The sequence below is a fragment of the Malurus melanocephalus genome, unplaced genomic scaffold (assembly GCF_030028575.1).
Source record: "Malurus melanocephalus ecotype Western Australia unplaced genomic scaffold, MMel_1.1 scaffold_169, whole genome shotgun sequence".
Lineage (NCBI taxonomy): Eukaryota > Metazoa > Chordata > Aves > Passeriformes > Maluridae > Malurus > Malurus melanocephalus.
Window position 1 is genome coordinate 940,596 of NW_026623401.1, and position 26,996 is coordinate 967,591.

Genomic DNA, 26,996 nt, shown 5'->3' on the forward strand with positions numbered 1-26,996 from the left:
AGCCCAGTATGAGATGTCATTACTGGATTCTTTTTTGATGTTGGTTTTTAATATATGTGCTCCTATTTTTAGAGCTTTATTCTGACTCCTGTAATAGCAACCATTCCATTTTGGTGCGAGGGCTTTTCTATTAGCAGTGATCAAAGTGAAATATTTCAYTTGAGTTCCAAAAAGACACATGAGATAAATGAGGTTCTGCTGGATTTGGGGAGTTGGATGGTTCTGATCTTCGGTTTGACTTACAAAGTTAGGAAATTATTGGCACRAAGCAGGTCCCTTACAAATAGATAATAAAATAGCATTAACATTAAAAGTTTAAAAAACAATTTGGAACCTCTTTCTAATATACTGCAAAGAAATATTCTGTGTGCTATTAGGGTTTATAAATAATTCTCTGACGTTTGTTTGGTTTAAAAACCAGACTGAGGCATCATTTTCTAAAGAACAAATTGAGGTCCCTGAGAACTACAGAATTCAAATATGGGGCTGCTTTAGAACTCATTCTCTTTAGAGTGAGTGAGGCAGCAGGGCTCTATTCTCATTTGTTTTTATTTTTTAGGGAGTACTTTAATATAAAGGATATATAAAATTCAATATAAGGAATAGGTAAGAAGGAGTGATTTTAAGAGACTCCTCAGCATCTGGTGTATTCTAAGCAAATCTTTCTTAAAGATTTCCTGAACTCAAGGGTACTGGCTTCAGTAGTTACAAGAGAAGAAATTGGAGTGGGAAAGAAGTTTGATTTCTAGTTTGAATTAATTATTATTTACCTTTCCATTTCTGATAACTGATGGAAAGCAAATGCAGGCAATAAATTACTRGTTTAAAGGCAGGCTGCCTTTCTGCCTGTAATTAATGTAGGACAGAGCCAGGCTGCTGATGCTCTCCAGAAGTTAACAAACTGAGCACAGAACTCTGTTTAGACTTAAAGCATCTCTGAAGAATTGCACTTCCTTGAGGTYTTTCCCTGCTCTTTCTTTGACCACGTCAGTCCAGCAGAGGCGAGCTTTCCTCTGGCCCCATCTTCTTAGCCCTATAGAGGATGAAGAAAGAGAGGTAAATTACAGCCTGGAAATTCAGTGCTCAGGAAAACTTGTCCCGTGTGCTTTGGCATTAATCCAACGCTGCCCAGTGTAACAGTTACAGGCATTTTTGGGAGGGATTTGTGTTCAAGGGCTGCCACTCTGTGGAGCCTCATCCCTGGCTGGTTCACATCCATTGTCCATGCTGTGCTCAGGGGAAGGTCAGCTCTGCTCTCCCACAGCTCTGACTGTTTGAACATTGGGATTTTTGGCAGCTCAGCCCTTCCAGACACTTTTCCTCCACGCAGAAGCAGTGCCTAGGACAAGGATAGGCAATGGCTTTTCATAAACACGTGCTCGCCTCGTCAGCCCTCTGGATTTCCAGACTAAGCTTTTGCATTGTTGCTGTGGGGCTTTGGAAAAGTCCACAGGTAAAAAAAATGGTCACTCCTTGACTTAGAGCCATTTCATGGGGAACATTAGCATTAAATCATGTTAATTAACATTAATATGACTTACATGGCTTAAGACCTATCTTTGGGTTTAGCAGAGCTCTAGGAATAATTTAAAAGATGAGCTATTGCTCCCATTGGGATTTTGACTTGAATCCACTAAAGGCAATGGGTGTCCTTGAACTGGCTAAGAAGGCTTTGGGTCAGGAGGTAATTTCCAAGCAGTTTTCCTGGCTCTTCATTCTGCTTTGTGATGGCTTCTTTATGCTGGGCTGTATATCAGGGCCCTGCAGAGCAAACCTCTTAACATCCCTTTGCTGTTCTGGACCCTGAGGCAATGAGCCATGTGTTTTTTTGATGATCATATGAAGATTCAATCTATTTTTAGGGCAATCTTGTTGCCAGGAATAATTTCTAGGACTTCTGATTTGAATGGTGAATTATGTGTCCGTGTAAATGCCTGAAATGGGTATTTAAAAATACTTTTTACTGACTTAATGTTTTACAGATTAACACCTCTAATGCTGCTACAAAAAAATTAAAAAAAGCAATTTTATTTTCTCTCTACTGTGTATTTTTGACTGGTGTCATTGGAGACTTCCAGACCAACATCACAATTTTGGTTTCAAAGCCCCAAGTAGGTGTAAGTCACTACATTTAACAGATGAACAGTGAGATGATGGAGAAACCACACCCAGTGAATTTTGTACAACCTCTTTCCAGCTTCRATGCAAATATTTTTATTTCATGTTCAGTGTTCTGTGTAATGTGCCCCAATGCATTGACCTCTGTAACTCTCAGTGATTCCCCATCCAGGGCTTGAGGAGTGCATTGATTTTCCTTCCATCATGCAATAAGCACGAGCCTCACATCCAGCCCATATCGACACCTGTAAACCCCATTTAAATAAATCAAAGGGGGCATTTGGGTATTCTCCCACTTGCCTGTAGGCYGATGGAAGAATAGATTGCTTTAATACCTCAGTGATTCATTTGTCAGTACAGACAGCCTGTCATAAAAATAATCAGTATCAGAAATGTTCCTTGGAAGAATCATTGGGGCTATCAATATCTTGGGTGGCTTAATCATCAAATTCATTGGTTTTATTAGGTTTAAATGTATAAATCCCTTTTAGAATGGATTTGAACTTTTAAAGAATTTTATTGTTTAGTTTGATTGCTTTTTCAAGTATTTCAGTTTGTGAATAGCTCTAAAGTATTGGGATTTGCACAAAAGCAAGGAAGAAAAGGCCTAGAAGGATATTTGCTTCAAGATTGTCTTTAATGGCTCTACTTTCCTCTCTTTATCTAGGTACAACAATGGTGGCACATGTGCTGTTCCAGTGGATTCTGAGAGGGCTTATCCTGCCTTTTCTGYTCAAAACTACTCTGTCCCTAAATCCAGATGATCCAAATGTTTGTAGTCACTGGGAAAGGTAATGCATATCCCACCAATTCGTATTTTTTTTTCACTACCATTTCAGATTTTTACACTTAGAAGGCAAACTGAGAGCCACCATTTGCTAAACAACAGAAAAGAACATTTACTTCACAGAAATTGTATTTTTGAGTGCCTTGGAGGATTTGGATCATCCCAAAGAGTTGGTTCTAAAGCTACAGCTATTGACCATGTCCCCCTGTGTTCCCACTTTGGGAAGGTACTCCAGAGTTTGAGTGAGAGGAGTGCACTGAAGTGTTTGCATTTGTCATGGAGAGACATACAGAAATGCTGGCCTTGTTCTGCCCTGCTATTATCTGGTTGTTGTCCAGCAAGAAAGTTTGAAGCCCTTCCTGCTGCAGCATCCAGGCTGTTTTTGTCTGCCCTGAACTTCGAGGCTCTTGCTGCCAAATTTGTATCAGCATCAAAGAGTGAACAAAAGCACTGAACATGAAAGGCCCTGGAATTTCTTGTTCTCTTCATTGTTCCAGTGTCCTGGTCCTAAAAGAGGAACTGAGCAGGACAGTTCCTGTGAGCACAGAGCAGCCCACAGCCTTTGATGGGGTTCACACTCATGCAGGGGCTGTTTGCAGAGGCTGAAGGTCCTGTACTTCTCAGCTGAACTTGCTAAATTTCCAGTTCTGCTCTCTGCTGCAATTCCACACAAATCTGAATTGCTGTACACTTCAGCAAAATAAACCCCTTAACAAAGGCAAAAATAGAATCATATTTTAATGACTATGTTTTAAGGCCGTAATTAGAGAATTAACTGTTTATAGGTAATGCAAGTGCAGAGCAAAGTCTGTACAGGAAAAGGATTTTGCAGTCTGCGTGCTGGAAGTGCATTCAGAGCACAGGAATAAAATATTGATTTTGTCTGAAGAAAGTCAGCAACCTAGAGACCCAATCAAGGAGAAACAAAAATTAAATACCAAAATTGATTGGTTGTACTGACCAAGATGACTTTGTTAGTTAGATGTTAATAAATCAAAGGGAAAAGATTGTTAGGGCTATTGCTGGATAATAAACGGGATCGTAAAATAATAATTGAGATTTGCCAGTGTTACTGTCTTACATTAATAATGAGCAATGTAAATATTTTACRTTTTGGCATTAGCAGATGTAAAAGCACTATTGTCAAACCCAGCAAACAGTGACAGAGGGCAAAGCAGCATCAAGGGGAACCTTTGCTTGTCTGGAAGGGACACAAAAAGCAGGGCAGGAGCAGCCCAATCTTCGATTTCAAGCCAGTCAGTCCCTCCAAGCAAATATCTTGGTATTACCTTGTGGGTGCAATCTGCCAGGGCTTAATCACATCTGCAGTCCTGCTGATGAGAGAGAAATCAGCTGGAGAATTAAGACAATCGATCTAATGAGTGACCTAGAGGATCTAATTCCTGGGCCTTGCCCCTGCCTAGGATGATGTGAGTATTGTTCTCCAAAGATATTGCAGATCTGATAAAGTGGGGCTTGTGTCCAGAGACCTGAGACAGGGGACCCTTGAGCAGTGCACACATCTCCTGTGGGGCAGTGCTCTGACATGACTGACTCCAACGTGAGATTTGGGTTCCTGTATCACATGAGAGACACAAACAATAGTGAACATAGAACCTATTGCATACTAAGTATTGTTTCGGGAAGGAGATTACTGAATTCTTGCTATGGTTGCAGCTCAGTGATRCCTCATCAAATTGCACAATTTTTGTCCATATCCATTCACTTTTTCACCTTCTAAAATACCATGAATTTTTATAATATTTGGGGTTTTTGAAAAAGGGAATGGTTTTTTTCACACTGATATTTCTATGCCTGTATCAGTCACAGACCACAAGCTGGAAGCCTATCCAAATTTTCAGGAAGAGTTGTAGTTGAAGGAAGCCCTTTTCTGCTCTTTGACAAAGTTTCTAAAATTATTGATGTAAATGTTTCATACTGGAGTTCTATGAGCAACAAATAGAGGGAACCAAAACTTTCCATGTGACACCAAACAGCCTCTCACTTCCTTCCCTGTCCACTCCCAGCTACGCCGTGACAGTGCAGGAATCCTACGCTCATCCTTTTGACCAGATCTATTACACACGATGCACAGACATCCTGAACTGGTTCAAGTGCACCAGGCACAGGTAAGAGCTTGAGTTTCATTCCACCTTTTAATTTCCTCCCACGCCTCTTACTTATCCAAATGTTTATGGTGCTCCAATACAGATATGTACACAAAGATGTGTTTTAGGACAGGGTATTTGGAATTCCAGGGGATGGATGAAAGCATAGAGGTTTTTGACTGAAGTTTGAGTGAGACCAATGGTAATCAGTCCCTCATAGGGCCATCCAGGAGAATGAATCCTTCCACTGGCCCTGCCACGGGATTGGAACTGTTTATTTCCTGCTCAAATGTAACCAGCTCTCTTCTCCAAGTGATTGGTGCATGTCCAGTTTGTGGTAGGAAGTCCATGCACCTCCTAAATCTGAAGAATCAAGCATTTGAGAGTTAGTGGTAATTAAAACTGGATCCATATTTGAAATACTTCCCCCAAATCTGTGCTAAATTGGGTAAAATGAGGATGGGTCCATTTTTAGCATTGAATGAAAACTGATGCCAAAGAGTTAATTTTTCTCAGGCTGCAGGATATGCTGTTCTATTCATTCTGATCCAAAGTATCCTAATAAATATCCACTAATATTCACAATCTTTCAAGAGTTTTAGAAGCCCATTTGTATTGCAAGTCTCATGCATTGAGTTGCAAATAGGCTGCYTAGCACCATCCCAGTGTGACTGTGGGACTTGACTTTTCAGCTCCTGTGTTGCAAYGTTTGGAAGCAAACAGAGCTGCAGAGCTTTCTGGAATATTGTATAGATTGGAATGCAGCAGGGTAAATTCGATCAGTTTATCAAACGTGAGGGACAATAGATTTTGTTCAATTTAGGTAATTTCCATAAATTACAAAGCTGTTTTGAAATGTTTGCTGTTAATATACAGTTAAATATTACCTTTGTAATTTGATATCCTTGCTACTGATATGAAAAAGTGTAGGAACGCTACAGGATGCTGAACACCTTTTAATTTCTGTGTATTACTGTGGTGGAGAAAACAGGCTTTAAATACTGAACTGGGACTGTAATGTCACTTTGCAAGGCATGAGTTCGTTGGAAGGGTTAGCAAGCAGGAACAATTCACTTGGGGTTAACTCTCAAGTTGTGTATTGAGAGCAGCTCCCACTGTGGGAGTTTTTGTGTAGCAGCTGACACAGTGGGCCCTGCAGAAGATTCTGTTCTTCCATTGATGAGAGCTGACCTTGCTGATGTGAAAAAATAAATCATTCATTCTTGAAGAAACTCCTTGCCCTTGCAGTAGGACTGGGAAAACATTTTRAGACAGCAGCTGCCCCAGGAAGAGCTCCAGTGACTGGATGTCAGGAGCACTGTGTTTATAACACAAGTCATATTTCCAGCTTCAAAACAAGTATCGATTYCTTCCTTATTGTGCCTTTTATTATCAAAAGCTTTCATGCATTTAAAAATAATTATTGAATGCTACCCTTACCATAATTTAACACAAACACCACTCCAGCAGGAGGCATTGATTTCCAATAGTGTCCAATGGTTTTGTGTCTTGTGGTGCAGGATCAGCTACAAAACCGCCTATCGCAGGGGGCTGCGGACGATGTATCGGCGACGCTCCCAGTGCTGCCCCGGCTACTACGAGAGCGGGGACTACTGCATACGTATGTACATGTGGCACATAGCACAGTTAAAAGTAGTTTTTGGGGCAGATTAAAGATGTGTTGCATTAGGGCTGATTGTCAGAGCCTGCAGATTGCACTGATCGCAGGCAGAATTTCAGATACAGAACATTTCAGGTTGCTTCAGGTATGTGTGTCTCAAGTAACGAGGTAGAATTTGGCTGAAATCATTGGGGAGGGAGTTAATGAAKTTCCTTAGTGCTTTCTGGAATCAGAGCTTACTTTGGGGAGTAATTAATGCAAGTATTCACTAATGGTAAGGAATTAGGGGAACTGAAAACGCTCAGGAATAAGCTATCACATAATTTAAGCAGCAGTGTAAAGTTTCTGCCTCTTACCTTTGAAAGTTCTTACTTCAAGAGTTAAATGGGTTAAAATCTCATTCTTTTTTCACATAGTTCCTGTCAGCAATTAAACTTTTTTAAGCTTCTCAAATGTCAGAAGAACTTACTCCCAGCTGYACTGTGTAAATAAATACAGAGCTCTGGAGTGTTTTAGGTCAATATGAGGGGGGACAAAAATCCAAATGCATCTTTCAGTAATGCCTAAGTGCTTTGTTAATTAAAAATGTCCTGTACCTTAGTGTCACATGTTTTGAGTATTGCAGCTCTAAGTGTTCTTCATGTACTCAAAAGGAGAGTGGAGCAGGATCTCTTGTCTAGGTCTTGTGTCATGGGATTATGACACAAGAAAAGCACAAAGAGGGTTTGATCAGCATCAGAATCCAAATTGTATTAACAGGTTTAGAATGCCACAGAGTAAATGTGAAAATGATACGTTTATCTAGGTAATTTCAAATGCCTTGATACTGTGCTTTGCAGCTATTTYCTTCCAGCTCTGTTGATGTTTTTATCTGAGTTCTTGTGTTGGACTCATATTGTAATACATGTGCAGCAGCTGAAAACCACGACTGGACCCTGATCTCATTTTCAATGACCTTTACGCCAAACAGTTACATTAAAGGGCCTCTGGACTGTGAAAAATCACCAGCCCTTTGAGATAAGGCATTAGAATTATTTTATAGAAAGTGTAATAATTTGATCTTTTGAAGTGCAAAATGCTCCTACTCAAGTCCTGRAAAACATTTATTGCAACCTGTTGTCTTTGCTGAAATCCTTCCTGTGGTAAGTATGTACCTACTTCAAATATCGCAGGTGTCAATACCATGTCAGCAGTTGTTCCACACACTTTTATTAAAGTCCTGAATTTCATGACTCAGAATCCTGTCTGGCACAGAGCATATTTATTATCACTTTTGTCCCTGCAATCTATTGATTTTTCAAATTTTTTTTTTAATAAAAAATGCCATACTGTCGCAACAATAAYTCTCTCCAGACTTTCTGATTCTTTGAGGACATTAACATTTGTTTTAAAGTGGTTTGTGGGTTTTTTGTTGTTTGCATTAGTACTCACTKCTCTGCTGCTGCCAGGCAAATTTTCTCTTTCTGTGGTGGAGAAAGAACAGCATACACTGAAACGTTGCTAATGCAGAGCAGGCAGCAGGTATCTGCTCAGCCCGAGAGCCTCGTGTTTGACACAGAGCAGATAATACACTCTCTCTGCTGTTTACATGTGCAGGAGTCAGGTTCTTGTATTTCATTATCAGTCTGRTGAGTGCTCAGGGACATCTGCTGTCCATCCTTCCTGGAGATCCACTGCAGGAGCAGCCAGGAGGGAGAAGATGTCAGGGAAAAAGTTCTCCATCATGATGGATTCCAGATGCTTGGTCTTTTTGTTTTGCTGCCACAAGTAGCCACATAGAAAAAAAAACAAAAAACAAAAAACAACAAACCAAACAGAAAACCACCTTGAAACTCTGTAAGCCCTCAAGCAACAGTTTGGAGGCACAATATTCAGCTAATGGGATCTTTTTCGTGTCACCCCTTTTGTTTGTAACACATCAAGCCCTGATCCCATTTGTTTTGTTTTGTTTTTCCACAATATGTTCCTGTGCCAACAAGCAAATTCTCTCATTCATCATTCTTTGCAGTCAGCAGTGAATTCCATTTTCATTCCTGGAGGCACTTCTCTGCTTTTGCCTTTTTCCATCCCATTTCTCACTTCTCTCTAAACTGGTATTTCTTTGCTGTTTCCTAACGAGGTAGTCCAGCACTCCTGTCCCACATTCCTCTAAGCACATTCAGTGATGATCCTTTAATGACAGCTGCTCCAAGAGAGGTCAGGACTCAAAATTCCACTTTCCTGAGCTGTCCCTGGCAGGAAAGGAGGGAAGCTCCAGCCCTGCAGTGAAGGTTCTCCCCACTCAGCCAGCCCTTTAAAAACTATTCCATTAGCAATCATGGAACCACTACAACATGGGGAGGGGGGATACATCCTGCAGTGAGTCTGATGATCAAAAGAAAGTTTGATTAAAAAACAGTGTGTAGATTAAAGGCTAATTGGTTCTTCTTTCATTAATAGCAGTCTTTATTTCTTGCAAAAGTTAAATAGCTTTGTAATTAACAGTGACATGTTTAGACTAGAGAGGGCTGAGTTTAAATCTCTATTAATGACTGTTTCTTGGATTTTAAAGCAGAAGTGAAGGCTTTCAGCTACTGTTTTGATCTTTTCCCTGCTCATTTACTAATTTTTAAAGGAATGTCAGATATATGGTTTTATCTTTGTCCTTCTTTTGGGGCTTACTAAATAGATCAAGTATAATAAAATCTACTCTCGGTTCTAAATAATCATGTTGGTTCAGACCTTCTTGCTCTGCCACTTTTCTGGTGCCTTCTTTGCCTTTTTGATATCTCTATGTGCTGCTGCCCCATAAAATTCAGACACAAGGTCTAATAATTTAAAAGGTTGACTGGTAAGTTCTACATGGYCAGCCCATTAGTACTTAGGCTAAACAGTTTTGGGGTATGAAATTGTCTTTGTGCCTCAAAGGGCTTGAAATATTTTTGGGTTGCAATGATCTGCAAAAAATACCCTCTGAAAAATGCTGCAAACGCACATCTGCATTTATTTTTTTGCCCTCACAGATATTTTAGAAAAGGTTGTTGCCATTGTGGGAGCTTTGCAAAACGATTCCCCTTCTCTGAATGTTCTTACACTTGACAGAGCTTTTCCCTGAGCTGTCCCTGAAAACAAACAGCACAGTCTGGGCAGTAAATCAGAGCAGCTATGATTTACTGTACTTTGTATGCTAAGGTAAGCTTTTGGCAGAGCAAATGCATAAACTGCAGAAAATCTTTTTTTAAACAACCACAGGGTTCAACTGCCCTTCAAGGTTTTTGTAAGGATGTTTTAAAATTATATTGCTTAGATTAGTATCTGTGGTAGATAAAGCAGCTCTGAATACTTTGCCGCTCGAAAAAAAAAAAAGTAAAAGAATATTACATGGCTCTTTTGTGCTCTTTAGCCTGTGAGGAGATGGTAATTGAATAGTTCCCTTTAAGAATATGTCAGGTGGAAAGATGCCCTGTGTGCTAAATGGATGCATTTTTGTCTGAGAGACCAACGCTTTGTTCGCTCTGTCCATTTTAATCTTATTCTTGCACAACAGATTCGTACAGAGGAGACACTTCTTGTGGGGAACAAAGGGTCAGAGACCTGACATCAGAGGCAAGGCAGAGGGGACTCTGAGYAGCAGCTACTGCCAGCTGACTTTCGGGCAGAAAAGCACCAACCATGAAACAAAAAGTTGGGAATTCACCTTTTCTTCACAGACTGAGCTGAGCTTTTAAGTGTTTTCTTCCTTACACTCTTTTTCTAATGTCTAAATCTATGCAATGTGACAGGATGTAATAATGACAGGATTAGTGATTTAACAATCTGATTTGCTGCCATTTATCTGTCTTTCAAACCTGCCAAAATTCAGTAGAGTTATAGATTGACCATTTCATGGTTCTTTCCTTTCTTGGCCAAGATATTATTGATCTCAGATTGTTTCTTAACATTCACCTTTCCACATTACAATTGTCACAAGCATCAGCAGGGCTCCTGRCTTTGACAAATCTTTTTCTAGAGGAATGGTTGGTCTCACTGGTTGAATCTCAGTTTTTTACCTGCAGTGGTATTTCCCTCAGGCCAAAGGTTGGGGACATTACTGTATTTATTGTATTTGTTTACCCTTCTTTTCAACTCACCTTTGTTTGATGCCTTATATGAATTTCTAAAACAAATGAGGGATGTTCCTGTAATAGCTGACTTGGGGAGTTTAAATAACATTTCRTGAACTCTGTAATTCCAATAGCCATGCCAACTTCCCAGTGTGATGTGTGCATTTACGGTGCAGCCATAGGAACATTCCTACCTCAGGACTGCATCCTCATTTCCAAGGCTGTGTGTCTGGTGCAGTTTTTGTATTCTTTGACAAGGCTGCCTTATTGGAGCCATATGGTTGGATTGTTAAACATCTGTACCATAGGAGTAACAATTCCAGAGCTTCCTGCCATCTGGATGAATTACAGTCCCTGCAATTCCACGCATATGTTCCAGCAGCACACCGACACTGCAGTCGAGTGTCCTCATCATGAGAAGAAAAAGGAATGGCTTGTGTGATCAGTGCAAAAGTTGTACACTCTTAGAAAACGTTGAATCAGCGGCTTGAACTTCCTGAATATTCATAATGTTTGTTCATACGTCAGATTTGTTGATTTTTTTTCACTTTATAAGGCAGTATCTCATTAGCATTTTAGAAGAAATGTTGCCCCCCCTTTCTCACCTTAATTTTAAATTCCTTGTGGTGAGCATTCCTGTAGCTTGAAAATATATTGTTTGAAAGCTGCTGGACTTTTCAAATACATTCTTCTTATCTTTACAGACACACATTAAAGCYGGTGCTGGTGCTTTCTGTGAGAGCCTTACTGTTTCATTATTCAAGTACAGAGTTCTGTACATCAATAATGCAACCTAAATTAGGGGAAATGCTATAGTGGGACATAGATACTTCCTATCAGGGGACATTCTTTTTCTCTGTCTGATTTGGGATGTGTGAGAGCGAGAAAATGGTGTGGAAGGCCTGTCTGCATATAGTTATTAATTATAGAATTGAAATGACAGTAGGAGACACTTTGAAATGTCTCCTTTTATATGCACTGGAGATGACTCCATACATCTTTTCCCAGTGAAGAACACAGGGAACATTATTTGAATCCTTTGCTCCCATCTGAAGGGAAACTGAAGGGAAATGGGCCTTTGCTTGTTCGTTCTGAGGCTCCTGGGACACAGGAGCRTGTGGACAGAGGGACAGCAGCCTCAAAAGCAGGTCAGGTCAGTTGGTGACACAGATGAAGCCAGTGGGTGACTATTTAGCCTAAAGACACTGGAGAGACCTCTTGGATGGAGAGGWGGAAAGGTCACTTCTCATCTCCCATCCATCATTTGATGTTTGCAGCCAGCCCCTGGATGCTGAGGGATTCGCAAAGATGCTGGTGGGGAGCAGTAATGAAATCAGGGAAGGACTTCTGGAAGCAGTGCAGGAAGAGGAGGAGAAACAAAATGTTCATAGAAAGGAATGAAAATAGCATGAAGTGAAAAAGAAGGGAATGTTGRAGCTATATAATGTCTCAAGGGGCTTAATAAATATCAGAGGAAAAATTATGCAGGCATTATGGTTGGAAAAAGCTTTAGACTGTTGCTAGCATAGCAGAAAAAGCTTTTCTGGCTGCTTTAGGCAGTCTCTGTTGGATCAGTATAAAAGCACCCTGGGAAYGCAGGCACAGAAGGAGGCACTGGATCCAGAGCTCCTCGTGGTGCTCGTGCTAATGGCCTGGATGGCTGGGAGCTTCAGCAGGATCAGAAACAGRCACAAGAACCACAGACATGATCCATTGTTGAGTTCAAAGAAAGAGCTATGCAAAGTTTGGTCYGTTAATTTGCCCTCTTTTAGCAAAGTCAGGCTGGTCACCAGCTGCTCCGAATGAGCACAGATCCACCAGGATGTGTCTGCATGCCCTTTCAAATCCTGCTCCTGCTGGGATGCACCTCAGTGTGGCTCATGCCACATCATCCTGATGGCCTTCAGGGCACCAGTGCCATTCCATAATGGCTTTGTGACCCAACCCTTCCCGCATTGCTGGGATCCATCCACTTGCACAGAATAAAAACCAGGTCCTGTGCATCCCATGGATGAATGGACTGCTCCTGAGCATTTGCCAATTAGGGAATTATGAAGACACAAAATTCCAGAAGATTTTCCCCTCCAAAAGAGTTTGCAGTTCATGAGTAGTCCAGGCGAGTGAGGATCTGGGTTCACTTATGGAAATCAGTGGGGTCAGAAAGAAGAACAGTGTGTGAAATGGAACACATTTAAAATTGAAATTGGGATTCATAGAATGGTTTGGCTTGGAAGGAMCCTGAAAGGTCAACTTGTTCCAGCCCACAAGTTGTTTTCTTGGTCACACCTTTACATTCTTCTCCCATTAATAGATTCATTTCTCTTGTGCTCTGAAGAAGTTTTAAAGCCTAGGAGAAAAGGAGGGAGAGGTAGAGAGGAAAAGAATTTACCTAAATCAAGATGCCCTTTAAAAAGAGCTCCTGATGTACATACAAAATCTGAGATAGTATCTTCTTCTGCTCCTTTTCTGTATTCCCCTGGCTGTGACCTTCCCTGGCCAGCTCCCACATGAACTCTGGATGTTGGGAAGCCACCAGGCGGTTGTCGGRCCCCTGTATAAGGCAGATTGCTTCTTGCTGATAAAAAAAGAGCTGCCCCAACCAACTGCCTGTTGTCAGTCCCAGTGRTCCTGCTCCTCCTTTGCTGGCATCTTACAGACTGGAAATGGGAATAACCCGGAATCACTGTCACTGCAAGGATGGCTGAGGTGCTGCAGTAGAGTGATAACGTGAGAACATGTGATGACATATGACAACACATGACAATGCTTGACACCTGCAACAGCAGAGCAGGAGTGTGGGCTAACCCAGTGCCTGCTCTCTCATGCCCCATTAGCCGTCCCCATTCCCTTTGTCCAGTGGGATGGGGGAAGAGGAAAGCAGAGTCAAAGAAAGAAAGCTTGTGGCTGCAGATAAAACAAATGCAGTTGATCCTGGGGAGCAGAGCAAGCGTCGGTGCTGTGCCAGCCCTGCTCAGCAGGAGCTGAATGGGCAGCATGGTCGGYGATGGTTTGGTCACAAACCTGAACCACAGCATGAACTGAGCTGAGAGGAAAATTAACCCTGTCCCAGCCAGCCCAGTGCAGCCAGCCATGTTGCAGATAATAAAACACTCCTCAGGATGATCCTCAGGAAATCTCCTTATGGTTTTTCTTTGTCTTTCCACCTCWTGCTTTCAGTGGTGGCAGGGGAGCACTTTGGAAGCTGGAGTGAGCCACTCTTTTCAAATGTTTTTCTCTGTTCAGAACTTTGGGAAGGACATGATGGTGCTGGCACTTGTCTGGGCTGGCTGAGGGTTTGTGGGCCTTGCTCCTGCCCCCCTCTGCTCTCACAGCCKTTTATAGCAACAGCAATGGATGCCCTAAATACAGCAACCTGGGCAAGCAGGAGGAGGCATTTGGCTACCTGGGTGCACTTACTTACGGTTCAGCTACTCCCCATCTCCTYCAGCACAGGAATGAGAGAGGCTGGAAGCATTTGGCAGATTGAATTTGGCCCAGAGYATCCAGTGCTTTCAGCATCTTCCTGTGCATAATGTGCATTTCTTTTATGGGAACTTCTGGAACGCCTGTCTGTAATTATTCCATCCTTTTAGCAGTGCCTCTGAACAATACCAATGGCATTCACACAGGGAATACCACGTGAGCCTGACATATGGAATACCATTCCAGGCACATGGTGTGATCCTGTGCAGGGCCAGGAGCTGGAATTCAATGATCCTTGTGGATCCCTTCCAGCTCTGAGATTCTGTGATTCTATGATTCTATTAATCGACTTGTGTTTATCGAGGATGGTTTCGCAAATGCTGGGTAATCCCTGGAAGGGAGTYTACTGGGTGGGAATTAAAGAGGTTAGCATTCCCTTTGTTCCCAATTAACTTGGTTGGTTTTTTTTTGTGGCACGTATTCCATGTCTCATGCTTTACTAGAGTATAGTTATATTATTCCATGGATTTTTTGCAACTGCTTTCATTTCTGATGCAGACATGATAGACTATAAAAATAAAGCAGTTACTCTGGAGCTTAATGCAAACTGACAGTGCTCTGTTATGGAAGAAGCCTTGAAAATTTGTAGAAAGCATTCACTTATGTTAAAATATAAAATACTTACAACTCAGAAGCATAAATAATTTAGACCAAAATGTAAAAATATTAACATGCCAAATTGTTCAAAAAATCACTCTGAGACTTTGGAAAAGAAGTAACTTCTTCCTACTGAACTCATACCTTTGCAGCAGGAGCCTGGACATCAAACAGATTGAGTGCTCCAATTTCCATCACCTTGGCTGAGAATCGTGACTGTGCACCATTTCTGAGTGGTGTTAAACACCTCACAGTAATAAATTATCTCTAAACTGAGTTCATGGGATCCTGGAATAGCTTGGATTGGAAGGAACCTCAAATCCCATTCCAGCCTGTGCCATGGGCAGGGACACCTTCCACTGTTCCAAGCTGCTCCAAGCCCCATCCAGCCTGGCCTTGGACACTTCCAGGGATCCAGAGGCACCACAGCTGCCAGGGCCTGCCCACCCTCACAGGGAACAATTGCTTCCCAATATCCCATCTATCCCTGCCCTTTCTCTGTCTGAGTTTCCTATGGAAGCACTAATTCTTTTGTTAGCTTTACAAAGCAAAGCGCCTTCCCCAGACATTTTCATGAGCTGCTTCCATGAAGTGGATGATAGTGAAAGGAAACTGCTGAATTCTCCATGGGACAAGGTAAACGAGAGTTTGGGAGGGCAGAATGGGGAATAGRAGCAAACTAAATGTGCCCAGAGGGCACACTATGGAAATGTTACGTTTGCCACAGAGTCAGCTGGCAAATCAGTTTTCCTTTCTGGTTCCCTAATTGCTTTGAGAAAAAGCAGATGATGTTGGCTGGAAAAGCCTCTGYTGACACTCGATATCCAGCACAGGGGAAGGGGACTAATCAGGTGTCAGAAAGGCTGATCAGGGACAGAGCTCTTGTAGGCAGCCACAGAGCCTTCCTTTCGAACCCGATGTGCTCGGAACGGGGTCTACAGACATTCCCTTTTCCTCTCTGAGTCAAGATTGCAGCATTCCCCTTCAGATTTTGTGTTGTTGCACTTTCCATTTTAATAGAGGGGTTTTAAGGCTCCCAAGGGAGGTTTTTCATGAAACTTCAGTCCATTGCAGATCTGATCACAAAACATTTTTGAATAATTTATCTTGAGCTCAGTATTTCTAACATAGATATTTACTTTTGGAAACCTCACTTTTTCTGATGCAGTAAGTCAAAAATAACTACTTAATCAATCTATTTAATCCCAAAGATTTCCTTCTTTTTATCAAGGTTTTTTCTTTCTGAATGCTATAATTTACTTTTATTATTGTGATGTCCAGAAATCCATGTGCAAAACCACTAGGAGATGGATTTGCTTCAAAATACATATTTATTTAAACCATAAATATGTTAATTCAGTCAAATAAAGAGATTCTCCCTGATTAAAAATAAAAATCTGTGTATGAAACACATTATAAAGGGACTTTTCAGGTACAGCAGTGTCGTGCACAGGAGCTTTGCTGTAGCAGGTCTCTGGTGCAGATCTTTGCATCTGATGTCACCACACCTGCATTCACTGGTGTCCTGTTTTGAGAAATGTCCATTTAAATAGAATTCCCTGTAAAAGAATTATTAAAAGCATGTAAAATTGTATTTTCAACAAATCCTGACAATGCTGTGTCACGTACCTTATTATAAAGGGYAGCCCTCTTCAGTAGTTTCTGATAAAGCAGGGAAAAGTTTTTTATTTCCAGCTCCCATCTGCTATCTCCAGGCCACAGTGTGAATCCCAGGAACTGGAAAGTACATTTTACTGTATGTCAATAATAGAAAGTTTCTCTGGACAATCGACATCAAGAAATTGGCTTGAACYTAAATCAGCTGAACTTCTGCAATGCAGAGTTGGTGACAGGAAGTTTAAACAAGTRGCTTGAGATGAGGATCACCCCCCATAATTACATAAAAAGCTTCCTGTGTTGTCTTTTTTTGCAGTTCTTTTCAGAAAGCTGMTGTGAAGCACACTATTATGATTCCTTTTGAAATGTGAGAAAAGTGAGTCTGCATTTAAATATTCCATCCTCAGTAACATCAGTGTAGCTGATACACGAGCATGATCTTCAAACAGAGCACGGTCTGTCCTTGATTTCAGCAGGGTYACCTTCACTGGCATTGTGGGCCTTGGTTTGAAATGAAATCTGAAATGTGTTGGCCCTCTGGGGCCCGTGCTTGGCCTCAAGGACAGGCTTGCCTTCAGAAATTTGTCCATATTCATCCTGTTTTGGTGAGAAACACAGAAAGGAGTGTTGTTAGATTGACTTGACAGATTTTGGAATAAGAATGAAGAAAGATTTTGTTTGAAACATCGATAGTTTGTTCAATTTGCTACAGGACTATAAGTTTTCTAGGAGCATCTGTGTAATTTAGTTTTATTAAGTGTTGCATCGCCTAGCAAAGCCAGTCAGAAGTGTCATGTGGTACAGATGTCTTCATCCATCTACTTTTGATCTTTTAGGAACAACATTTTTGATGCCCCCATCCTCACGCTAACACTCAGCACACACTCTGTACCTATGAAAATCAATCAGCAGAGGAGCTGTGTCATTTGCTGTCAGAAAACAGAATTTTCTTGGCATAAGACCCACAATTCAGGGCAAGTCAGTAATCAGAGAACTACGGACATGTAGCAAGGCTACCAGATTTAAAAATAAATATATCACAAGATGATGGAATTTGTATACAAATTTGCACTCAATGCCCTGAGTGGGTAACCTGCAGCAAAATATGCAAGTGCTGTGATTTGGAGGTGATTTCCAGATATAAATGTTTCCAATTATAAATGTGTGGGCTTTTTTTTCTGATAATGGCTCATTTTCTTTGACATTTCCCCATGTGCTTCCTGTCTCACTGTTTAAATCAAACAGCTCCTCAGCCAATGCTGGAACTTGTAAATTCGTGCTCTCTTGGAGTGTTGCAGTCACAGGAGGAGAGCAGAGATGCTGGGACACGAAGCACAGCTGTGATGCTGTACTGGTGGAGTTTCTGCAGTCAGGCTGGGAATATCCTCCAGCTGAAGGGTTTCACCCAGTCCTGCCACACTTCTCACCTGTCCATCTGTCATTTATTGCTCACCTTCCTCACCTCAGGGCACTGCATGTTGSTCCAGTTATTTATGATGGAAATGTTTGTGATTTACCACTTTTAGCTAATTTCCAGCTCTGTACTTCACACCTGGCAGCTCATTTTTCATTCCAGCACAACTCCCAGGAGAKCTCAGACTGCAGGCAAAGATACTCAGCAACAGAGAATGGGCATTCCTGCCTCTGTGTTGGGTGTGGTTTGGTGCCACCTGCCCTCACAGGTAGTTTGGTAGGTCAGGTTATGCTTTCTCTTCTTCTGGTAGATTTGGGTGCTGCTCCATAGGTTGGTAGGAAACCTGGAAGGACCTGGGATCTTAGGTACAAGCTTCTCCTCTATTCCCAGCCCGTCAAGGATTTCATTTCCTCTGGCAACAACAAAAAAATCCCCTGAAGTTAAGAACGGAACGATTGGGGRAAACTTCCACTGGTTCTGGCACTTCTGTCCTCAAAAAACCTGGAGCTTCCTGCAGGCAAATCCTATTTGACTGCATTTGGTTTTGTTGGAGTGAGGTCCCTTAGGTTGTGTAAAGAGAGAATGAAGGACAATGCCAAGAGTAAATGTTAATATTTTTGCATTGCTTAGAAAAGAATAGTGCTGCTCTTTCTGAAGATGCCACATAGAGCACAATTTGCAGACAAATTAAGTTTGTTGGTTGGATGAATCAAGTTCCAGCAGAAAATTAACAAGGGAAAATGTATTTTCTACAAATTGCTGGGAGGAGTTGGTCAATTGACCAAAATGGAAGGAGTAGACAGAGGGCACAGGAGGGAAAAAGCTTTCCAGGGTCAGAGATTCTGCTCTGCTGATTCAGGATCTCCCTTAACCTCATTAACAGTTTGAACCAGTGCTAATGATTGTTTTGAACCCTGAGAGAGGCAATGGGAAATCATTTACCAGAAAATGTTAAATGCTGAAATTGTCCCAYAGAATAATATTGTATTAGAACATTGATCAGCAGAATTGATCTCAGTGTAACTCTTCCCTCTCAACATGGCAGAATGCAACGATTATTTCTACTTAAAGCATGACAGAAAATGTATAAAATCAGTTGCAGSCCTTAAAAGATCAACAACTATGGATATTCAGCTGATCCCCAATGAGTTCTCAGCTTGCAGCTGACTTTCTGTGAMGGCAATGAGAAAGATTGAGCTTAAAAATTGGTCGGGGATTTGGGACTGTGACTTACCTCAGAGGTCAGGATTTCACCTGCAGGAGGAATTTCTGTCTTTGCCCCAAGGTCAGGCYCAGGCTCTGGTGCAAYCTGACSCGTCTGGAGCCCTATGYAGATGTTTTGGGGTGATTTTTGGATGATCCTCTATTCCTGACCGTCTGTTCTATGCCCAGAAATGCTTCCTGTGGCTTTAGTGCAGGTCTGAGGGCAGGGCTGGAGCTGAGGGTGCTCTGGGAGCTTTGTTCAAACCCTCACTCCCCGAGTGCTTGGCTTGCCATGCCCGTGGGAGGCTGCATTTTTGCTTATCTAGTTTGGTTTTTGTTAGCTTAGGCAGCAAWTTTTTYCCTGGACTGTAGTGGCAATTCTTCGGTGCTTCTGTTGTTTTTYTTGGACTGTTCGGCTCAGCTTTTGSGCCGAACCAGATCATCGCCGGGAGCGGTCAGCACAGACTAGCAGGGAGGCCACAGGTAGGGCCCCATCTCAGCCCARACCTTGGGAAAAAAGGCTGAACCAACAAAAGAAAACACTCTGAATCCACCAGCTTCATCTGCAGCAAGGAGGAGACCAACATCAGAGGTTCACCAGGTTCCCASCTGTGTTTTGTCCCCAAGCTCCTCTGTGGAYTTTCCTCCCCTCCCTCAGACAAAGGCCGCCATTTTGTTCTTTCTCACCACATGCTCGGTAGTTTTTTCCCCCTTTTCTTGGGATTTTGGGTTTGTTTGTTCTGCTGTGGGTAGGTGTGAGTGTGKGGGTAAGGTTCTGAAGGTTCAATAGCTAACAGTTACTTCTTTTTCCTGTGCCCTGCAGGTACCTTGCTTGCCAAATAAACAAGTTTTTTAAATTTTCATCCAGAAAATTCATTTCATATTGGCAGGCAGGGATTGCCAAAACCCATTTCTTTAGAGGAAACATTCATCCCCGTGYATTTTCTCCCACACTTGTGTCTAAATTGAGACAGTGGATGTCTCTGACCTTRGTCTGAGGCCTCCCCCTCAGTGTGAGTTGGTCAGGAGCTGTTGGGATCGGGCATTGCCAGAGGTTTTGTCTTTCTGGCAGCATTTGTCTCCTTCATACACTGAGCCCCCTCRTGCCTCTGCACCCATTCCACTGGCCAGGCTGAGCTGTGCCTTTGTGTCCAGACTAAGGGATTAGTGCTGCTCTTACCCAGCCTTGTAACCTGTCCACTTTGCAGGGCACATGCATTGAGTGCTCAGAGTCCCTCAGTGCCTTTGCACCATCCMTTTTTGTGCTTTCAACTCCTGCACTTGTTATTAACACAGCCAAACGTACAGCACAGTTCAGCTTCCYGACCCCAGTGCTGCTCTCTGACATTTGCTGCTATGAGGAGGCTGCTCTTGCTCAGACATCATTAAATGGTGAGTTTCTATCTCCCATTCCCTCTCTCCACCAGAGCAGATGAAACCAATGGGCCATCACATTGCCACAAAGAGTCTGTTAAATGTGTGATTCCCCCAACCTCTCAGTTTGCAGGCTCTCACCTTCTCCTCTGTCACTGTCACTGCCACTATTTTATGGCCACTGATGTGATGACATTCCTGTCTCAGGGATGTGCTGCTCCAGCTCAACTGTTCTTCAGAACCAGCCAGACTGAGTTTCCAAGCTGTGCTACACCAGCCTTGCATTTCTCAGAGTGCACAGAACAAGTGATAGTCTCTTCCCTACCCTGACCTTCCCCTGGCACAGTTTGCTTCCCTGTCCACTCCACACAGTAAGGCCTAAAGCAACAGACTGCAACATGGGYTAAAGGAGGTTCTCATCAGTGCCAGCTCCTTTGGGGAAAATAAACTGTGAGCATTCCTCCTGTGAGGTCTCTGTGAGCCTGAAACCCTGASGTCTGGCTGGAATTATTCCAGGACCCCTAAACTAGTCCATGCTACAAGCCTGGAATTGTTAAGAATGTGGAAAGCCTGTGTTCACCTCATTAGAGATCAGAACCCCAGGTTGTCATTTACCTGCTAATAGAAAGGGTAAAAAACCTACCACAGAGTTTATGCTTATTAACAGATCTTCATCCCRAGCAAATGGATACAGGGATTTACTGATCTTTTGTCAGTGATGACACTGACATGTCAGATTCTGCTCTTGGGAGAAGACAAAATCCTCAAAATGTATCTSCACAGTTCTTTTACTTCAGACATTCACAAGTCATGTCTGGCATGGCCTAATCCCTGAGCTTTGGCTGGGTGTCAAGACTGGGGATAACACAACCCGGAACAGATCAATACCCCCCTGAGGCAATGGTCAGAGATCCCCATGTCCCAGATGACAAGAAAGGCCATTGATCCTGTTCTAACTGCATTGATGCTGAGTCTCTAAATCCAAATCTGCAAAAGATGTGGTGGAATTGCACCTACAGGAAAAGGAGCTGATCTTGTGACCTGTTGCTGTTTTCTGCTCCACATCAGTCTCATCTTCCCTTTGCTCACATTGATCTCCTTGGGTTTGTGTTTTGCACTGGTACTTTCATGGGAAGATGAAAAAGRAGGGTTGCCATGCACTGAAACAATAAATTCCTCAAAGCCTGAGCAGGCTTTGAGATCTCTTAATCTTTGAAAGTTGCTAAACCTTGCATGAAAGTGCTTTCCAAGGTGATAAATTAATGGATGTATCCTGAGTGATGACCACAGAAACAGACATTAAGCAATGCAAAGAGCTATTACCTCACTTCATTGAAACAATTATCCAGGAAACCACCAAATGAGCTTGATTCCTGATGGGAAGTCAATGATTTAGAGAGGAAATCATCCATTCCACAAATAAGCAATAATCTGAGAATGAGGAAAACCTACCTGGATGCATTAACTGTAGTCATCTTTCTTCTGCTATCAAACCTCTCTTTCCTGAGCACAGTCAAAGAGAAACCAGCCAAAAGCTGACTCCAGGCTTATCAAATGAAGCTGATATTTTAGACTCAGCACAACCTGGACCCAGGCCAGTACATTAAGATGGAATAGATTCCTAATGGATAAGGAGCAAGAATCTTTTTCATCTTTTTTCATCTGCTTTGACCTCGCTGCATTATCTGAAACCACTGGCCATAAGATAACAGCTATTTCACCTGACAAAATCATTCTTTACCCTAAAAGTGGCACAAGGGAATAGAGGAATGTGCTAAAATGGCCTAAATTGTTTCAGGGACACATATTAAATATTGAAGGAAAACATCACTTTCTCCATTAAATTACTGMTTTGTTTAGTCCTACAACTACCAAGCATGGGGCAAGCTGGCTAAATAACCTGAAGTTAAAATATCAGCAACATAAAAGAAAAAATACAGGTTTACCTTTGGTTCACAGAAAATAAATGAAATTGGTCAGAGTTTGGGCAAAATCAGTGTATAGCGAGGAAACAATGGCAGAGGTAGGACAGAGAAAAGAAGATGATTTGAGGCAATGACCTTGTGCCACATGTGCAGTCCAAATAAACCAGTTCATTCTGTGCAGTTCCAGGCGAGTGCCTGAATTTCTCATTGTGTCTCATAGCAGCATCCATATCTCCATTTAGCAATGTTTTCCATTATCATAATGTATCTGCAGTTATTTATGCTTTCTGTCACCTCCTGGCTGCTCTATGATCCTGGGCAGGAATCCCGCAGAGCCCAGGGAACTCCAGCGTGTACAGAATGCTCCAGCACAGCTCTCCAGCAGCACACACTGCTGTGAGTGAGCACAGCTYGTGGAGTCTGATTTTTGCTTTCTGTTCTGGGTTCTTCACACTTTGTAGTCATCCTGGTCTTTGTTTCAGAGATATTTTGTTTGTCTGGCATGGCAGAATGGCAGATGGAAGTTGTTGGGTTAGTGGTTGTGAACTCCCTCAGGTTCCAAGGACCACTGCAAATGTTACCACACTCCAGTGCAAGCAAAAATTAGATTGTTTGTGACTCWGTCTTTTGTGAAATAAATGCACAGGTTGTACTTTTGGACAAGGTAACAAAACTTTTCCGAGCTGAATCACTCCACTTTTTCCCCTAGGATGAAACTGTTGTGGTAGATGAAACCACCCCAGAAAATGCTAAAGGGTTAGACAGTCCTGAGATATTCAGCACACAAYGGTGGAARTAGTTTGAWAACCCCCCTGGGAATGAAATTGTTCTTGCYATGAATATGTAAATCYTGATGTCCTGGTTGGATTTGATGTGATCTCTCTCCCCGCCTACCCCTTCTCCTATTGGTTGTTRTGTTCYCCTTTACCTTSTCTCCCCGCCCAGCTCMTCAGGTGACTGGCCCTGAGGGATATATCAGTAGCCAGGTAAGCCCGCGGCTCYCTCTTTCGTCCCTGGTCCCTTMGGGAATAAAGTCCTGGAATAAACCACACGGCTGAGCACTCTGCTTCTTCATCTCTGGTAACGTAGGACTGCTAGTCCCCTGGGGAAGGTGTTTTGCCCATGCGTGGGTTATCTCCTGCACAGCACCAGGAAGTGCTAGCCAAGCCGATCTCAAAGGCAGGAGACGCTTGTGGTACACGCAGAGATGAAACCCCCTGGATACCCCCCAGCACACRTTATGAAACTCTTCCCTAAATGCAATTTGACCTCTGGGAAAGAGGCTGCTTGTGGCAGCTCAGTGGTGGGTTGATGATGTGGTGATGAGCAGKGTGACACAGTGTGTGTAACAAGGAAATTAAACCCTGGAATGTCATGGTTTGGGTCCGTACAGAGGAATGCAGTGCTAGGGAAGACAGTGCAACTCTTCATCTGTGCTTTTGTCTGGGATAAACTCCCTGCAGTGCCCCTCAGCTGAAGGAACTCTGCAGTGGAACTGTTCTTCAGCCTGCTCCACTGAACTCTTCTCATTGCAATATTCTGGCCACTTCATACCTTAGTGGAGACACAGACAAACCATTTATCATATCTGAATTCAAATTCTGAGCAACAATTAAAGAATAAGCACCAATGTTAGAGGAATCCATTCCTCTAACAACCGTTCCTCAATGCATCCATTTCAGGTGTGAAAAGAGTTTAATCTTTAGGTCTATTTCCCTGAGGATTGACCTTATATATTAAAAAAAGCCCAGTCTGTAATTATAAAGTAAGTGATAAGCATCAAATGGATTGTTATAGAACCCTTTTGTTGCCTTTATTGCATGATAAGGAGCAGTTGCTGTGTAACCTTGAATGTGGGCAAATAACTCATGCTAAACACATTGCGACAAAGATGGCATTTTGGCAGGGCTTTGATGTAGGTCATTTTATTACCAGGCTGAATCAAACTACAAACTGATGTCAAACTCATGCCAAGAATGCTAATAATACACTGATCAATGAGGTGCTGGATTGCTCAAGTGAAGTGGTCGAGGGAAAATGCAGACATAAAAAGTCTGGAATTCCAAAGGTTGAAGTGCTGGGGCTATTATACARGGAGGAATTATATTCCTTGCATTAGGACAAATTTTCTTTTCTCCAGAGACCTTTAGCTGAGTCTTGAACAGGACAGTGTCAGAAAGTATATACTTATCTTTATTTTTCTTGACCTTTATGTGCAAGTAATTTTTATAGTTCCATTAACTAGTAAGATCATTTGCAAACCATTGTACAAAGTGTATTATGAGGAATGCCTTGGGGACCATTGYATCCTATTATGTTGAATGTTAATAGAATGAAAAATTAATTTAAACTCTAAAGACTTGAGCAAGGCAACACTTCCCTTTTATAGGAGAAATACAAAATTTTATTTGCTATGGTAAAACTTTAGASTTGTACCCTAATATGACCTTTATAAGCCTAATTTGAATCAGTCAGTGCAGGAGCCTGATTGTTTGCCATTTAAAATAAAATTACTTCTATCAAAGCTTCTGTTTTAAAAAGAGGGGTTTCTGTGATCCCCACATTTGGGATTAGTCACTAGTGAGCTCTGAGCTCACAGCTACTTGTTTAGCAATTAATCAGCCAGAGATGAGARATCCCACAGTTCCAAGAAGCATCTTCACCTTACTTGAATCTTTAATTACTCATTAAACATTGTCAACTTCAGCAATGTKGGGCTTCAGAACACCTGAAAACAAGGACAGACACAGTTCTTTATAACATATTTTTTATTATTTTTCATGTCACTGAGTGTTTTAGAATGAGGAATTCTCTCTTGAATCTTGCTGCTAAGTGTCACATTGCACTGTTCCTGTGAGACTGCAGCTAGACAAGTGATTAGGGAAATTTTATTGCTTAATTATTTACTATTATTTCATATTTATTTTAACATGGTTAAGGTGTGATAAAGTAGTATGGAAATCAACTAAATTTAGACCAGTAATGTGCAGGAGTTTGGTTATTTGGAAGAGTAAAGAACTAGTCTCCCCATTAACCTTCTTGCTCACCATATTTGCCTTGAGCTGAGAAGGTTGCCCAGTGAAAAGAGTAAAAAAATGCTACACACTTTACATATTAGAGTGTTTATTATTGTAAATGTCCAAACAGGCAACAGGAAAATCTCAGGCTTGMCTTCCACAACTCTTACAAAAGTAAGATGTCACATCCAGGAGAAATGTTCTTTCAGCTAAAGCTGTGCAGGGCACAATTCCCAAGTATCCTATCCCAGCTTATCCTGTATCTTTTAGCACAATGTAGTTTGAATAACAAGTTATAAGTTTGTGGCTGTTCTATATGTGGACTTCTCCTTGTTCTAGATAACCAGCCATTTTCAAATAATAGCATGAAAACRTGTATATTTTTATTGGAAAATCCTGTGTAGCTAATAGCCTGTCCTGAATTTCATCTTACAGCTGGAGAGTAGGAYGCCTCCCTGTCTCCAGAAAGCCTAACTCGAGTAAAATAAATGCACAAAAGATTAGGACAATTAGTGACTAGAGATTAGCTATGAATATTTCATGCCCACTGCAATACTGTCTAAACACAAGATATGAAATAAGAATAAATTGCATTTTTGACATGCAGCAAACGTAGAAAGGAAATGATTAATTTAGAAAGATCTTGCAGTCGTTTTAACGAGGCAGCGTTCTAATCACTGATCACGTGGGACCTGCTGGATAAAGAGCAGGAGGGTTTGTCCCATAGGATTATTCTAAATTTACCTGCATTTTAAAGTTAGATTTAAATATTTTGTGAACAGCACAGTGGGTTTGGTATGCAATGACCCAAGCATAGAATAGGCAGCAAAATGTTTCCATGAGTTTGGTGGCAGCCTGAGTGTGGGTCCAAGGTGTGATCCAKTCTGGGAGTCCAACTGGAATGTCAGGTGTAGCAGGAATTGTTGAAAGCTACAAGGCATCAGTGGAGAACTTTTATCCCAGGGRGTATCTGGGAATGGAAGGGTATTTCACCTGCAGGGCAGGGCAATTCCCAGAAGGTTTGCTGGCTGATTCCAGAGAAATTGTGTGGCTCAGCCTCATTTTCCATAAAGTAATGCAAAGCTGCTTCCCAAGTCAGCTTTACTGGCCTTGGTTTAGAGAGGAAGGAATTCTCTTTGTCTTGGAAGAAGTCTTTTGTAGTCCAGCTTCAGCCAGTTCTTGATTAAGTAAACTCAATACCCACATTTCCCATCTGATAAAAAAACACGGGATGTGCAAATACAGGTTCTATATGACCTAAATCATGTACATGATATCTGTATATTACATATGTGTACATGCAGTTTAATACTGTGACCTCATTGCCACTGCATCATATTTGTTAATAACTCATACGTGTTAGTGTAGAGGAAATGATGTGTTCCAGCTTAACCATCCAGTTCGGGTCTCTGACACACTGAGGTTTTGGCAATGTCCTAAGTGGGAAAACAGAAACAAGGTAGTAAGCAGTAAAGCTCAGCCTTTAAAGCAGTTATTCAGTACTCTGCTAGTTTTTCAGTATGTGATGGGTGCACACTGGAAACTGTCAGACACTGAAACAGCACAGGAGAAGAGAATCCTAAAAACTATGAATTGTTCCTCAGCCAACCAGATTGTCTTGGTTTGAACTTGAGGATACTGAACTTCCAA

General features: G+C 41.9%; 1 protein-coding gene across 1 annotated transcript in view; it reads left to right on the plus strand.

Annotated features, from left to right (window-relative positions):
* Nucleotides 1-2,793: 2,793 nt before the first annotated feature.
* The window catches only part of MEGF11 (multiple EGF like domains 11), a 191,448-nt gene continuing 167,245 nt past the window's right edge, over nucleotides 2,794-26,996 (plus strand). Inside the window, exons 1-3 of the mRNA XM_057372272.1 lie at nucleotides 2,794-2,909; nucleotides 4,933-5,034; nucleotides 6,534-6,634. Coding sequence (XP_057228255.1) covers nucleotides 2,794-2,909; nucleotides 4,933-5,034; nucleotides 6,534-6,634 — 319 coding nt within the window. The remainder of the gene's footprint in view (nucleotides 2,910-4,932; nucleotides 5,035-6,533; nucleotides 6,635-26,996) is intronic.